General features: G+C 43.4%; 1 protein-coding gene across 2 annotated transcripts in view; it reads right to left on the reverse strand.

Moving 5' to 3' along the window:
* Positions 1-1730: 1730 nt before the first annotated feature.
* emc2 (ER membrane protein complex subunit 2) overlaps positions 1731-16638 on the reverse strand; it is a 47995-nt gene continuing 33087 nt past the window's right edge. For both annotated transcript variants that reach the window (XM_088998188.1, XM_088998190.1), the window contains exons 8-11: positions 16449-16530; positions 16162-16272; positions 14054-14158; positions 1731-1958 (exon numbers count right to left, since the gene is read on the reverse strand). In XM_088998188.1, coding sequence (XP_088854314.1) covers positions 1872-1958; positions 14054-14158; positions 16162-16272; positions 16449-16530 — 385 coding nt within the window. In that variant the 3' untranslated portion in view covers positions 1731-1871. The remainder of the gene's footprint in view (positions 1959-14053; positions 14159-16161; positions 16273-16448; positions 16531-16638) is intronic.

Raw genomic sequence — 16638 nt, forward strand, 5'->3', positions numbered from 1 at the left:
AGGAAAGTTATGAAAGGAAGATGAAAGAAAAAAAAAGTACAAAAACAAAATACAGGAGCTACTGGAAAGGCAGCCACTCTCGCGGCACCATGTTGAAGTCATAAGAACAAAAAATCATTTCCAAATATTTTCCTTTTGGCTTTTCCCTTCAGGGGTCACCACAGCGAATCAATGTCCTCCATCTAACCCGGTTTTGTGCATCCTCTTCTCTCACACCAGCTGCCTTCATGTCCTCTTTGACAACATCCATAAACCTCCCCTTCGGCCTTCCTCTCGGTCTCCTGCCTGGCAGTTCAAGGCTCAGCATCCTTCTCCCGATATAGTCACTCTCTCTCCTCTGGACATGTCCAAACCATCTCAGTCTGACCTCTCTGACTTCATCCCAAGGTTTTGGGTTTGAATTGGGGTTTGGCCTTCTAATAAGGACTCATGTCCTTTTGTTGTTTCTGCGTAATTTTTCTTAGGGTACACATATTCGAAAATCATGCACTTAAGGTCAACTGAAGAATTTAAATTGTCCTTTGTTGTGAGTGTGAGTGGGTGTTTGTACATGTCCTGCGATTAGCTTGTGACCAGTCCAAGTTGCACCCCGAGGACATATTGGATAGGTTCCAAATTAGCTGCAACATGATAAGCAGTCAATGGTAGACAGAAAGCATGTAACGGTATCTAAATGTCAAGATCCGATTATCACAAGATACAAATCTCACGGGGTCATCATGATGATATTGAGTGGATGTTGGTGACATTAAAAAATCCACAAAACTCACAATGTTGCAAATCAAATAAATAAATAAATAAATAAATAAATGGGCTGGCGGGTGGTAATTTAGAACTCCAGAGAGCCCAGTTCACCAAACTGTTGCATTCTTAATTTCAATGCTTTTCCAGACCTTTGTTGCAGTTCATTTCTTATTTCAGGTGGTTTATGGTCGACTGGGTTAAGGTCCGATGACTGATGGCCTACTATCGAAATTACTATGTTGGTGACAAATATACAATAAGCCTTCACAGTTAATTTTAAGACTCCGCAGTTCATCCTGGACTGCAGGAGGGCCCAACCTTTATTGGTAGATCTACTTTTCGATCAACCAAACCTGCTGCAATGGACCGAGTCTTGCAGACATGTAATATTTCTGTAATGTAGTATTTATTTGGTACATTTTTACAGCATTGAAAAACGTTAAGAATATGACTGTCGTGTTTGTCATCCTTTCAAAACCATATCAAAACAAAAATATATTTCCCTACCCCATCCTTTTCCATTTCCAAAGAGCCAACAAGGCACCACAAAAGAGCCTCATGTGTTATTCAGTTTACAACAAAAACAAAGGAAGTGACTTTGTCGTTCCAATACTTTTGGAGGACCTGCACTATTAAAGCCTTGGATTCATGTTGTACGGCTGAGTGACAATTTCAGGCTTAGATCATTTTGTTCAATATCAAAAGGCGGATTCTCAAAACATCGAATGGTTTCGTGCTGCTGTCCAATTCAAAGCAGTCATTTCCCTGCAGTATTCCAACTAAAATGACAGAGACGTTGTACAGTGTGCTCAAGTTGATCCAGCTGCTTCCTCCGATAAATGAAAGGAATAATTTCGGAATTGTCGATTCACACAATGTTCCCTATCCTGCTCCAGGATAGCAAGATATTTTAAATGTGAAAAACATTAGAATTGATGTGAATGTAGAAAATATATTTAAAAAAAAAACACACAATGAACATGTAATTAGTTCCAACTTTTATTTAGACATTTCACACGATTCTACTGAAAGTCAAACGTTGGATTAAGTTTCACTGACAACTCATTGGTCTATTTGAACTGCCAAGTGCTTCCAAGAGGAAGAAGGAAGGCCAACTTGAAGGACACCTAGGACATGGTTATCTGCATGGATTCCAGCATCTCCTCCACTGCTTTCACAGAGCACTTGTTCTCCTTTGACCCACGGCCAGCCAGCTGCCAAATATCAGAAGAAGGTGCAAAAGAAACACAATCGTAAGAAAAAGAAGGGGAAGAGGATACTTCAATTCTCTTTCCCTATAAAGAAGAGCTTGACTAAAGCCCACCCCTAAATGTGTGATTAGAATGTTAGCATAAGCGGACATGCAGACAGCAGAAATATACTTGTTTTACTTGAACTGCACAATAAATGGTCAAATGAATTATATCAGACATACTTTTGCCTTTTTGCCTCTTTGTGTGGCTTCCAGTTGGTAGTATTTTGATTCACCGATTTATTTAATATAATTGATTTTTTTGGGGGTTCCCAATTTTAGCATGGCTTTGCTGCCATGTAAATATTTTGCCCAACGCCTTCAGAATCTTGTCCCACCAACTTCAGAATCTTCTGCTGCCATTTACCCCAACTCCACATCGACAAACACACACCCGCACTAACACACACACACAGCTGAAATCGCTATCTTGAAACAATCCGATTTATTCCATTCTCTAATTAGTTGGGTTATGTTTAGCCTCTGATTGACGTCAAGATGCATCAGTGATTGATTCATGGTGCAGGACGATGTCGGACATTATTAAAAAACCAATTTTAAGGGGTACCTTAAGAAAAACATGGATTGCTTATAAGTCAACCAACACAGTTAACCGTGTGTCTTGTTTGAACCAGGAAATACGACATTTTATGCAATTTCATTGTACGATGGCATGATCAGAACAGTACATTTTTTCATTTCAAGCAATAGTAGCATTCATTCATCTTCGGTTGAGGAGAAAAGTCAACCAATTCCATCTAAAAAATGAACAAAGCACTTTTTTTCCCCACTCATTAGCATTGGCGGGCACCATTGGACACCATCCACACTAACATTCACAGGCAATATAAATCCTCTGTGTGCTATCGAAACTATCTGCGACTTTTTTTTTTATTTGTGGAAAGTTGACACAATAGTCTGAGATTTTCCATGGTTGAAGGCGTGTTTCATCAGGTGTCGCCATAGTAATTATATTGGGCATAGTTTTGACACCCGATTCTCTTTCTGATGCTCCCCACTTATTTTAACACAGGCATATGCATGAAATGAAGGTCTGACATACCCATGAGGACGTTAGCACCGTGACTAGGATTTGAACTGTGGTTACTGCAAAACTGTGTGAACTGTAGCAATGCTACGCACAGCATTTTTTACAGCTTCCATCAATATTTAGAACAAGTAATCGAGGGAATAATCGACCCTACATTTTATCATCAACCGTGTAAAATGTCTGTCTCTTTGTTAAAACCACATCTCCTGTAGCTATTCAGCATTTTGGGGAGGATTATTTAGTGGCATGATGGAGCTGTTAGAAGGTGGATTCAGTCACTTAAATAAATACCCAGTGAAAGCCCAATTCCAAAATCAACTTCCCACCGCTATATAAAATACAGTAAAGTCTCGTTATATCGATATCGGATATATCGATAGTCCCGGTTATATCGATACTATTTCTATGCACACACGGAGAAAATTACATGCAAACAGGGTCGGATATATCGATAGTCAAGGTTATATCGATATTTTTTCGGACTCCCTTGAATATCGATATAACAAGACTTTACTGTACTACAAATACTCTGAATGAAACTGTTGCATAAACATAATTTTCTTTATTTGCGTGTCAGCTTCTAGGCAAGATTAGTCATCTCCAGAGGCCTCGGGTGTAAGCACAGAAAACATACTTTTGCACTGTACTGAAGGGTCTTCACAGGAAGTGCACCAGATTATAATCCAAAATGCATACATAATCACTCATCCATAGACACACTTTACATGAGCACAGCCCAATTAAACGTGCCCTGTTGTCTGGGGCATGTCCTCAAATAGCAAAAGATCCAACCAACAGCCCTAACCCCAGGCTACCATAAACTCAGGGAAACAACAAAAGGGTAAGGCCAATTAAATAAAATTCACACACTATTCAAATTCTGCAATGTGACAAATGCTCCATCTGATGTGTTTGATTTGCTCATTGTTTATGTTTTGTTACCCACAAAAACAATTAATCATCCTGTGGGCCCGTGGGCCAAATCCGGCCCGCCACATCATTTTTTTCGGTCCGCGAGAGCAAATCAAACGTTAAATTCCATGATGATTGCTAAAATCTGAGCCAAAATTTAATATTTTTGGATGTCAACCACAATAAAAGTAATTATTCTTCACTTCAGATGTGAAAACGAGTTATTAATTAATTTGCTGTGTGTTCTATATGTAATATTTGAAGGGATTTAAACATTCTAATGGGTTCCCCAAATTCACGGCCCTCGAGAGGAAACCATAACTACAACGTGGCCCATGGCAAAAAATGACTTTGACACCCCTGCTATTTGTAACTTACAAAATGGTGCTTTGCCAATTGTTTTCCAACCACAGGTTTACATATACTGTACTGATCTATTTGTGGTGTTTTATGAGGAAGAAACAATATCCAGTTATTCCCATTTCTCACAGTTTTTGCTTATTGGTCTTGTAGAAGAATGGAAATCACTTCAAGTAGACTTTTCACAATTTGAAGAGTCATCCGAAGTGTGACACACCTCTCTGTACAAATTTGAAGGTTTTCGCCTCCTATCCAAGAGGCTTCGTCAGCGAACTAAAGTCTGACTGGTCGTATCGGCCCTATTTATATATCCCTAATGTCCAGACATGGCGGACACAGCTATGATAGGTCCCTCCTCTCAGGTTGGGGGGAGCAGAGGACCACTCCCTGTGGCTCCACTGATTGTTCCTACATTCCTGACTAACGACTGGCCTATTTGCCGCACTCCCACCGGTATCACCTCATCAGCATTACGAATGTTGCCTAACCTGTTTTGCCTAAGCAGGCTATTGTATGAACGATCCAAATTGAACCGCACCCCACCAGACCGGTTTAATGAAGGATTTTGTTGTTTTATAAGAATTGCTTCTTTTACCCCCCTTTCAAACGATCTATGTTCTTTCGCTAAGATTTTAACCTCATTGTCGTCAAATGAGTGGTAGCTAGCTTTTAGGTGCAAATGTACGGCCGATTGAGGCCCACTTGTATAATCCCTGCGATGTTGAGAACGTCTTTTTTTGAGAATTTGTTGAGTCTCCCCAATGTACTGCTCTGTACAATTTTCATTCTTACAATGTATTGAATAAACTACATTACTTTGTTTTTCATTTGGTAGCCTATCTTTTGGATGCACTAATTTTGCGAGTCAAAACATATCAGGAGAGCACTCTAACTGTGGGTACCCTCAGTGGTCTTTCAACAAATGTCAGAAAGAAAGAATAGGGAATGAAATAAAAAAATTCTCGAGATACAAAAAGGAGAGGAGTAGCAGTACCTTACATTGCAGGAGTTTCTGAAAAAGAGTCATTTGGCAACACAAAATTTCTACTTATTTCAAACCGATAAAAACATTAAGGCAAAAAAATTTCCTCAATGATTTTTTTAATTATGTTGACAGGGTGTTTTGAGTCATTATTCTGCTTTGTCCGCATAGTGTGTGGGCACTTGCTGTCTTGCTCCACTTTTGCTTGCAATGTTTGGGCTGACCAGTCCCATTTTTCTTTTTCTGCTGGTCTGCCCTGGCTCGATAAATATATATCTGTCAGGGTGCTATTTGTTAATTGCCATTATTTGACATCATCTAAAAGCAGTTGGGGCTGAGGTAATTAGAAAACATTATACTGTATAGATGGACAGGATTTACCTCTATTAGTCTTACAATGGATAAATTTACATTTCACAGCAGGAAAGTTATGAAAGGAAGATGAAAAAAAGAAAAAAGTACAAAAACAAAATACAGGAGCTACTGGAAAGGCAGCCACTCTCGCGGCACCATGTTGAAGTCATAAGAACAAAAAATCATTTCCAAATATGTTCCTTTTGGCTTTTCCCTTCAGGGGTCACCACAGCGAATCAATGTCCTCTATCTAACCCGGTTTTGTGCATCCTCTTCTCTCACACCAGCTGCCTTCATGTCCTCTTTGACAACATCCATAAACCTCCCCTTCGGCCTTGCTCTCGGTCTCCTGCCTGGCAGTTCAAGGCTCAGCATCCTTCTCCCGATATAGTCACTCTCTCTCTCTGGACATGTCCAAACCATCTCAGTCTAACCTCTCTGACTTCATCCCCAAAGCCTCGAATATGAGTTGTCCCTCTAATGTACTCATTCCTGATCCTATCTAACCTGGTCACTCCCAAAGAAAACCTCAACATCTTCAGCTCTGCTACCTCCAGCTCTGCTTCCTGTCTTTTCTTCAGTGGCACTGTCTCCAGTCCAAACATCATGGTTGGTCTCACCACTGTTTTATACACTTTTGCTTTCATTCTAGCTGAAACCCTCCTATTAAACATCACACCTGACATTTTTCTCCAGCCGCTCCAGCCTGCCTGGACACGCTTCTTCACCTCTTTTCCACACTCTCAATTGCTCTGGACAGTTGACCCAAAGTACTTAAAATCCACGACCTTCTTTATCTCTTCTCCCTGAAGCATCACTCTTGCACTTGGATCCCTCTCATTCACACAGATATATTCCATCTTGCTGCGACTGATCTTCATTCCTCTTCTTTCCTTTCCAGGGCATATCTCCACATCTCTAGTGTTGGGGTAATTCACTATACGAACATCTTTAAACATCTCTTTCGCATAGTTTGTTTACATTTTGGACTTCCTGATATGTCCTGCCTTCCTTTACATGACGTCATTTGTCTTATAAATTATCTTCCAGCGCTCTTTCGGCCTTCTTCCTCCTTCCTCTTCCTTTCTCCTCCTCCTCGGCCGACACCCCGCGATGCCCCTGCTGTCTACAAGATTAAACTAACTTATTCTGTCCAACACCTGGCTTCCTGATTTAATCAACCTCTGCCACCAACACCCATGGACCAGGGACGAACGATCACTTCCAACCCAATATTATTGGTGCCGAAAGACTCCGGATCCTAGCATATGACATTGAGAGAGGGGGGGGGGGGGGGGAAATGGGCCCCGCGTTTCTTCCAGTGGACGAAGCCCTTTTTTCTTTTGAGTGTGTGTTCGACGGGGGCCGCCCTCCTTCTTGGTGCTCGTAGCTCAGGATTGCTTAACAGGTGAGTGGCGCTGCAAGCATGCAGCTATGTTGAATGAATGGATTGATAAGATTTTTTTCGGCCAAAGGAAATCTACTTACGGTTGATCTGTGCATCGGTGAGCTTGTTGGGCAGGTGGTAAGTTAGACCAATTCTAGCTGAGCTCTGTGGGCGAAGACTTACTATGTTAAACTCTATGGCCTGTATGGATTATAAGTCTGTTTCCATGCGCCCGGCGGACGATAGGGCTTAAGACCGGGACTAATGCGCGAGAGCCGGGGAGAGATTGATTCCTTCATCATGATCTGGACGATTACAGTGTTATTATTTTGTTTAATTGCAGCTGCGATAGATCATGGATTTTCCGTAACATTAATGCATTCATCAACATAAGCGCATTATCAGCATTGCTAGCCGTTGCTACGGGGCTTCTGAGGCAGTTTCATTGTCCAGTGGACAGTTCGTGGGCAGGTGGGGGGGTCCGCTGAGGAGGGGGCCATTTTGTCTGTCTGTGTCTGTTTGTGTGTCCCTTTGTGCTTCCTATGTGCGTGTACGTATATGTGTCTATGTGTGGTAGCTGTGCTTTGTGTTTGTTGGGCTGAATGACTGGAACCATGGGGAGGCCATTTTTTAAGACAAAAGGCCAGCCTGAGGTGTCGAACTCGGGAGGGTGGGGGAGATACTCGTGGGGGGAGCCCCTCCCCACGGGCACCCCAACTCCCCCCGGGCAGCACCCCTTTGGGGAGACCTGAAAAAAAATGTTTTCGAGATTCACAGCCACACTCTAGGATCGGCCATTTGATTTGTTCGCCGAATGGATAAACGGAAAGAAAAGGGATAAGGCGGTTGTGTTAACATTCACAAACGTATTGTGCAAAAAACATTGTTCCTGCCTGCGTGTAATCTGGAAGAGGACTCGACGGGGGGGGGGGGGGCAGGCATTCAGATGACTCTTGTGTCACCGGAAAACCTGCCCAACCATGCCAGCTCGACGTCCTCATGAATGACATAATGTTTTTACCATAGCACTTTGATGATTACCGTCCAGTTGAAACAAACACTAAATTAAATAGGCAGGCAAATTAGACTGGGTGAACAAATAAATAAGCCAACAAATGAATAAACAGAGGCCGAACTTCAGTGAATTTGAAGGTGCAAAAGTAAAGTATTTTGTTAGATTGGATGAAGTGTTTTCACGAAGAGAATTGAACTCCTTGAAGTCAGGATTCCAATATTTTTGTATGCGATCGGGACAAATAATTTTGTGATCCGACTTCAAGCGAATACAAAATTGAATGAAAATGGGCGCTTGTGTGTGTCTGGGGGCGCTGATTTGGTGAGAATGTGTAAAATAACTTAGAGGATGTGGGGAACCGGGAACTGCTGGCGGTCATCCTGGCGCTGCAGGAGTGGAGACACTGGCTCGAAGGGGCCAAACACCCCTTCACCGTATACACCAATCACAAGAACCTGGCGGCCATTCGATCCGCCAAGAGACTCAACTCGCGGCAGGCCCAATGGGCACTGTTCCTCACACGATTTAACTTCACTCTCACCGACTGCCCAGGGTCGCAGAACACCAAGCCTGACGCCCTATCTCGCATTCACGAGCCGGCAGAGAAGGAGGAGGTCATCGCCAACATCCTGCCGGCGCAACACATCATGGGCGCCCTGAGGTGGAAGGTTGAGAGGAAGGTTCAGGAGGCCCAGGGGGGTAACCCTATGCTCAAGGGTTGCCCGGTGGATCGTCTGTTCGTTCCCCCGCTCTACGCACCGAAGTGCTGCACTGGGGACATGCCTCCAGGGTCGCCTGTCACCCGGGGGTCAACAGGACGATCCAACTCATCGCCCAGCGGTTCTGGTGGCCTGAGTACAGGAGGGACATCACGGAATTCGTGAAGGCATGCCCCGCCAGTGCCCGCGGGAAAGGTCTCCCACCAACCCCCGGCGGGACTTCTCCAGCCGCTACCGGTTCCCTCCCGACCCTGGTGCCATATCTCCTTGGACTTCGTCAAAGGCCTCCCCCGTTCCCGTGGCAAGACGGTCATCCTCACTGTGGTGGACCGCTTCTCTAAGTCGGCCCACTTCATCCCGTTAACCAGGTTGCCGTCCGCCATCGAGATGGCCCAACTCCTGGTTAACCATGTTGTCCGTCTCCACGGGATTCCGGCGGACATCGTGTCGGAACGGGGGCCGCAGTTCGTGTCCAAGGTATGGAAACGTTTCTGTCGGTCCCTATGGGCGTCGGCGAGCCTATCGTCTGGCTACCATCCCCAATCCAACGGCCAGACGGAGCGCAAGAACCAGGACCTTGAAGCGGCTCTCCGGTGTGTGTGCCTCCAATGTCCTGCGTCGTGGGATCTCCACTTGCCGTGGGTGGAGTACACACACAACACCCTGGTCTCCACAGCCACAGGTCGGTCACCTTTCATGTCCGCCTGTGGTTATCAGCCGCCGCTGTTCCCCACCCAGGAGGGCTAGGTGGAGGTCCCGTCCATCGAACACCACCTGAGACGACGGGCCCATCGCGTGTGGAAGGAGACCAGAGCCGCCCTGTCGCGCACGGCATCCCGGAACCAACATATTGCTGATAGTCGTCGCCACCAGGCGCCAGTTTACCAGGTCGGGCAGGAGGTATGGCTGTCCACGAGGGACCTCGGCCAAACTGGGTCCACGGTTCACCGGTCCCTTGTTCATCGAGGCCATCCTCAGCCCAGTCTCGGTGAGGCTCCGGCTGCCACCCTCGATGAGGATCCACCCGGTCTTCCATGTCTCCCTCTTCAAGCCTGTGGAGACCAGCCCCCTAAACCCCCCCCGGCGACCGTGTCTACACCGTGCGGGAGATATTGGACTTTATGCGCATGGGATTGCAGTACCTGGTCAATTGGGAGGGCTACGGGCCCAAAGAACGTCAGTGGGTTCCCTGTTCCTGGATCCTCGACCCATCTCTCACCCGGGCTCACCCCTTTAAACCAGGTGGGCCGCCAGGAGGCGTCCGTTTAGGGGGGGGGGGCACTGTCACCTCCTCCTCAGCGCCAGGAGCGTGCCCCTCCCTTCCCTGCTTTCCCTTGATTGTGCCTTCTGGCTATAAAAGCCACCCATTCCCGCTCGGTCCGCGCCGGTGTATTCTCCGTAGTTTCCCTGTCGCCCAGCAGTACACAGGTTTGTTCCGCTTGTCTACTCGGTTGCCTGATTTCCTGTTTGCCCTGCGTGTCTCAGTAAAAACCCTTCTTGAACTTTCCGTCTGCACCGTGTATTTTGGATCTAACCCCTTACTACTTTTCTTCGTCCCTCGAGTCCTGTCAGCACTCCTCGAGCGGACGTGACAATTTCATGGCCTAAGGTTATTTCCTCTATTTCTTGCAAATTTTCATCACAAACAGGGCAGTTGGTGAGGTGTACAATTGGCTTCAAAATATCCAAGTGTGACTCATTCAGCTGGATTCAGGGTGTGCTGTAATGATCATTTCATTTCATCGCATTGATGCCTATAGGGCAATAACTGGGATTTGAGTCAATTATCTCCTCAGCCGGAGATGTGACCAATATTTTGCATCAGGCAGAACAGACAAGAAAGACTTGGATGTGTAAGGACCTTCTTATAATATCATTGGAACACAGCAGGAATTTTCTGTCCAAGAAAAAGCACCTAATAAGAGAATGTTGTTTTGGATTGCTGAAAGGAAAGGCCATGTTGGACAGCTCTTAATAGTCCTGCACCTATAGCCTACGCGTCCCCAGTTGTTTTAAGATGTCAAATGACCCCATTGCTAATGACTAGCCTCCTAACTCTCCAGTCCCCTTTGCAATAAATGGGGCCCGGCCAAGTTGACCTCTTGCTGATGGCTGCTGTCACTTGCACTCACCTGTCCACCTTTTTCCAAATGACAAAGTCCAGTTACCAAGGCCTAATAAATATGGCCGACTGACACAAAAACACTTTAAATGATCCATCAATCAGCAAGCAGAAACGCATAACAGCCTTTAGCTGTCTGACAGAGGCCCACACAGTAACTCCCTTGAAAGGGCAGTTATTTAACTTGTTGAAAAAACATGAAACTACACACTGCACTTTGCCTGTGCATACATGCAGACATAAGCAACCACGCATGCATACACATATACCCATACTTTACAAGCTCAGATACTACAGAGCAAAATTAGAAAGTATGCTTGTGTACAAGATTGAAGCCGGCACATATACAGTAAAATCTCGTTATATCGATATCGGTTATATCGATAGTACCGCTTATTACGATACTATTTCTCTGACCGCAAGAAGAAAATTACATGCGCGCAGGGTCGGATATATTGATAGTCCCGGTTATATCGATATTTTTCAGACTCCCGAGAATATCGATATAACGAGACTTTACTGTACTTTAAATTAGGTTCCTTCAAAAATATTTTAAAAAGTTCACATTGAGTCCTAGCTTTCAAGGTAGAGTCAAGTACTGTATTTGAGACTTTGACCAGTGTGTAATGGAGAAACGGGGGATGTTTTACATTGAAATGTATGCTTGCTGGAACCAGGTTCTGGTTTAAGATATATTGCAACAAAATACATCGTGCAGCACCGATGCACGTGTGCCATATGAACACCCCTATAGTGACCCAAATCATCGACTTCTTTTGCGAATGTTGATAATGTCAAGTGTGTGAAGGTGTGGCGATGCCAAATCCCAACTAGGTGTCAGCATGGAAGTGAGATTTTACATCCCAATATAGAATTTTCTTGTTAAAAAGAAATTACATTAATTTCAATGTTATATTATCATTTTCCCTTTGGTCATAATATAACTAAGTACCATGAAATGGTAATAACTTATAGCCAACAGTCTTTTGCCTTCATTCCGAAGCTTTGATAATTAATGAATAGCACACTGACCAAACAAGACTGTCTGGAACAGGTCGCCCACACAGCAATGACTGGAGCAATGTGAAACTGTAACTTCTCAGTGACAGTCACTCAACAAACCTACCTCTCAAAGATATTGTGAATTGTTAGTTTGAGCTTCAACAAGCGCTTCAGTCATTAGGAGAATAGAGTAAATGCAAAGGAGAGGATACTTTCAGGTCACATTCAACGGTGGAAGTTTCAAATGATGTGTGCCACTTTGCATTGGATTCACTTGATATTTATCCACTCATTGTACATACCACATTGAAGTCCTAATAATATGACAGCTGTATATACTTTGGGAAAGAAAAACATGACTATGAGCGTTATTTTTGTGTTCGTCGTGGTCTATTGCAGAGCTCATTTGCCATGTCATCCGGTGGGGGGGGGGGGGGGGGGGGGCGAATTTCCTCATTGGAAACCAATCGTCAACGGGGTGCGGGTGGAACTGAAAGACTTTTCCCCCAGGAAGCAGCACAGGGGAAATTTTTACAGCTCGGAAAATGACCATCAACAGGAGCGTGATGATGAAGATTGATGATTGTAAATCACAAAGTTCATTTTCACCTCCCCACACACATCTGCACATCAGTGCAGGTGACAGAGGTGGTGAGCTGAATTCACAATGTTCTGTATGTCGACTGTGTCCAAGTTGCAACAGACCATTAAAAGGGGGCATCTACAGTAAAGTCTCGTTATATCGATATTCTCGGGAGTCGGAAAAAATATCAATATAACCGGACTATCGATGTATCCGATCCTGCGGCGAACTGCATTAAAAGGGGGCAATAAATGGGGGATTTTTGATATGGCATGTAAATTTCTCCTTGAGTTCACGGATTGCGTATCTAGCATGCTTTTGGACTGTAGTGAAGTGAAAAATAAATGTATGCATTAAATAAAAACATGTATTATTTTCATAACACGCTCTTGCAATTGTGACTCTGAGTAGCACTCAACATTGTTGACATTGTACACACGAGAGAAACCATGAACGCCAGCATGTACGTACTGTGATACAGTAGACCTCTTCAAAATTGACCTTTTTCTTCAAACATATGGAAACTGATATTATTCCCATTCCAAGGGCTAAATTAGCTAAATATACCAGTTATTGTGATATTGGACCTTGACGATGCCTGCCTCTAGAGCCATGTAATTTTATTGTTGACATTTTTAAAAAACGCTGCTAAATTTGGAATATGTCCTTATTTTCATTGTAGCTTTCCAGAGGTTGATGCTATAGCATTGAAAATGGTACCAAATGAAAGCTAATAAAGTTTTCTTGCATATGGTAGTAAACACATGAACACCTGTGTTAATTTAAATGTATTTTGTTCTTTTGACTTCAAGACGGCGCCGCCAGAGTGGCTGCCTTTCCAGCAGCTCATGTATTTTGTTTTTCTACTTTCATTCCTTTCATCACTTCAATCAATTAATTTTGATAACGTGTTTGTCTCTGGTGCACTGTATGGTTCACCGGGATGTCTCAAGTGTTGGTGATGTGATTGGTCTAAATGGGTTTGTCTGCATCATTTTTACTGCAGTAGAATACAAAGATTGCCAGCTTTTCTTTATAAACGACCAGATGTTGCTGTGCCCAGATCATGCAGATGTCTGTGCGCAGATGAATAAATGGCGCTCTTTCAAAAATCGAAAGCACAGATGACTATGGACACATTGATCTTGTATTGTCTCGCGCCTGTTCGCTTGCTATCTTCCTCCATGAAACTGATTTCTTGCAGGTGAAAAATATGCTTTGTGAGCATGTCTCTTTGTGGCCGCCATTTTTGGGAGTCTTTAAACAGATGTTATTTTGCACAATGCACATTATACCTCGTGGAGGGTGTTCTTTGAGCATCGTCACGACACGCAACTTTCCTCCCTTTAATGATCACCTTTACTCTACATAATTAGTGTGCTGGTGCAAGGTCAATCAGTCCAGTGCAGTGCTCAACAAAGTCTCATAACACTGACATTTTGAAACCAAATGCACATACAAGAAGTGCCACATTATAAGACACTCTGTCAATTTTGGAGCAATAGAGACTATTCAGTATGCCTTATGGTTGTGAAAATACAGTAGTGCATGCATTCCCAATGTCACTGACCTTATAGGCTCTATTTATTTGATTGGCAGCCCATGCGGAATACTTGATGTTGTCCTTTTTCACCTTGGCACTAACCTTTGGACTGGCAGCTATGTGACTTGCAGACTAGATCAAGGAAAAAGCACAGGAGAGATCAGTGGGTGTGGTATATTCTGAAAACTTGGGTCAACATATGGAAGCATCATATTTTGCACCAAAGTGTTTAATTTCTCTTTCGACCACACAAGAATAAAATGAGAAAATGTAAACCTTGCCTGAAATGGGCAAAGAATGGTGAGTATTTACATGTTCCATTTGTACAAGATCAAATCATGAGGGCCAAATTTCTACAGCACCAACTCTTCAGAGAAATTCAATTACCATATTTTGCATAGTATAGCGCGGTTTCAAGTATAAGGCGCACCTTCAATGAATGGCTTATTTAAAATTGTTTTCATATAAATAGGGCGTGCCCCATTATAAGGCACATATAATAGAAGCTACAATGGTGGCTGTGGTTACATTGTGCATTGACGAGATGGAGCTACACTAAGGGGAATACAATACAGATTCATTGATATTGAGCTTTCACAATCGCTGCATCTGTAAGAAGGCTTTGAGCAGAACATTTATTATACAAGGTCCAAAAATCAGAAAATGTATCCCTATTCAATGCACACTGTCAACTTTTGAGAAATTTGAACGCTTTTAGGTAGGCCTTTTAGTGTGGAAAATACAGTACTTTTTAAACAAAATATTCTGCTGCACAATATATTAGGCATCATGACTACAACTGTATATGCATGACTTGATGACTTCCAAACCACAAATGCAATGTAATTCCAATATTCCTTCCATCATCCCCAGACAGCACACCAACAGGGCTTTCCCTGTCTGCATTTTTGATCCTTCCCAACCAAAATGCTAAAATCATAACATACCAATCTACATGGTTGTTTTTTTAATGGTTTGGGCTTCTGTATTTCTTTTTTTCATGTGTGTGTGTGTGTGTTTGCGCGCGTGCGCGTGTGAGTGGGTGTGTGTGTTTGTTTTTGTAATGCAAAAGAAGCCTTAATTTAGATGATGTCAACACATACAGGCTATCCCTGTATGACAAAGTGCGCTATTATGGTGGGGAATCCCCCACACGTGTTGTAAATAACATTGCCGCAGTCCAACTGTGGTCAGTGCTACCAGTTTGTCTGCGGAACTGTCAAAGTTGGTGCAAGCTGGTGAAAGTTCCCTGCACTTTCACCGACCTTTCTGCACCTGTCAAGCTGTAGACCAGCAAGAGTTGCTGACAAAACACACTCAGACTGATCCACGGAAGATAAAGTATAAAATCTCACTGAAAGTACTCAGTTTAAGACCTAAGTGTTGCCGGATGACTTGTCAGGAAATCGTGAGGTCTGCTATGTCTCCGGGCAAATATAAATGTTGAAGGAAGCAATTTTCTCCATTCAGCCCCACTCTTTTCCTCCTACTTGTTGCTGAGCCTTCTAAAAGTTTCAGAAGTGTGGTGTTATAAACTATTTGGATTACATGAAGAATGCCAGTTCTGCACAAGGAAAACAGAAGGGCTTTCTGTCTCAGACTTGCTTCCCCGATGCACCTTTAATTCCAAGCACCCCTTTCGTTTGTGTTCTTATGTCAAGTCTCACTTTTCGATGATCCATTGGCTACAGCAAACAACATCCGGTTTAACCAAATGAAATGACCAGTGGGCTGTTCAGGAAAAACTAAAATCAAAGTGGCACCTGGTTTCATCACTATTCCAAAGATTGCTGCTCACTCTTTCAAAGCATGACTATTTTATGTATTTAAATCAGCTTTAAAAAAAAGTTCACAGCAAGGGGGTATTATTACTTAAAGAGTTCCAGTGGGGAAGACTTTCCAGGGCTTGTGTTCACCATCCGAGTCAGTAATGAGGTGACCTGTCTGGGAGCCCCTTCTTCCTCTCTGGAGACATCCACACATACACTCATAGGCACGTTGACTTGAGTGGTTACTAGGCACATCTAGTGGCCAGCCTCAACAGTGACAAACCACAGGACTACAAAAATGTCTATTTTTTGTGCTTTCTGTTCTGTTTTCTATCTCCACGTCTCTGCATGCAAAGCAGTACTCACCATATACAGACCAAATAATGCTCTCATGTTTCTGTTGTTCAGCCTAAGACCCTGGGCAAAATACTTTCGAGACAGTTCCAGGTTTTCCAAGCCTCCTTGAGTGTACTTCACCTTGGAAGAAAACACAGCTCATAAACTGCGCATAGTATTAGTATCAGTCCTGGCAGTATGAAACAAAGCAAACAGTTTTTTTCATCAGGCACTATTCTTTGAATTGTCGCAGGGTGTCTCCTTGATGGTGATGGTTGTTTATTCACCGAAACGTAACCTTCATGATAGTTACCTACCTCAGCATACTGCTCACAATACAAGTGATTGTGAGGATTGGTCATCATCAGCTCCTCAAGACAAAATGCCGCTTTTCCATAACTGGTAAAAAGAAGGAAAACAGTGTAATTGATTTTATTGCGGGTATGGCAATGCTTAAGTTTGTGAAATGTGAAGCAACAATGTACAGTATTTACAAATGCATTAGCA

The sequence above is a fragment of the Hippocampus bargibanti genome, linkage group LG06 (assembly GCF_051943395.1).
Source record: "Hippocampus bargibanti isolate YZ-2025 linkage group LG06, ASM5194339v1, whole genome shotgun sequence".
In the NCBI taxonomy this organism is placed as follows: Eukaryota; Metazoa; Chordata; class Actinopteri; order Syngnathiformes; family Syngnathidae; genus Hippocampus; species Hippocampus bargibanti.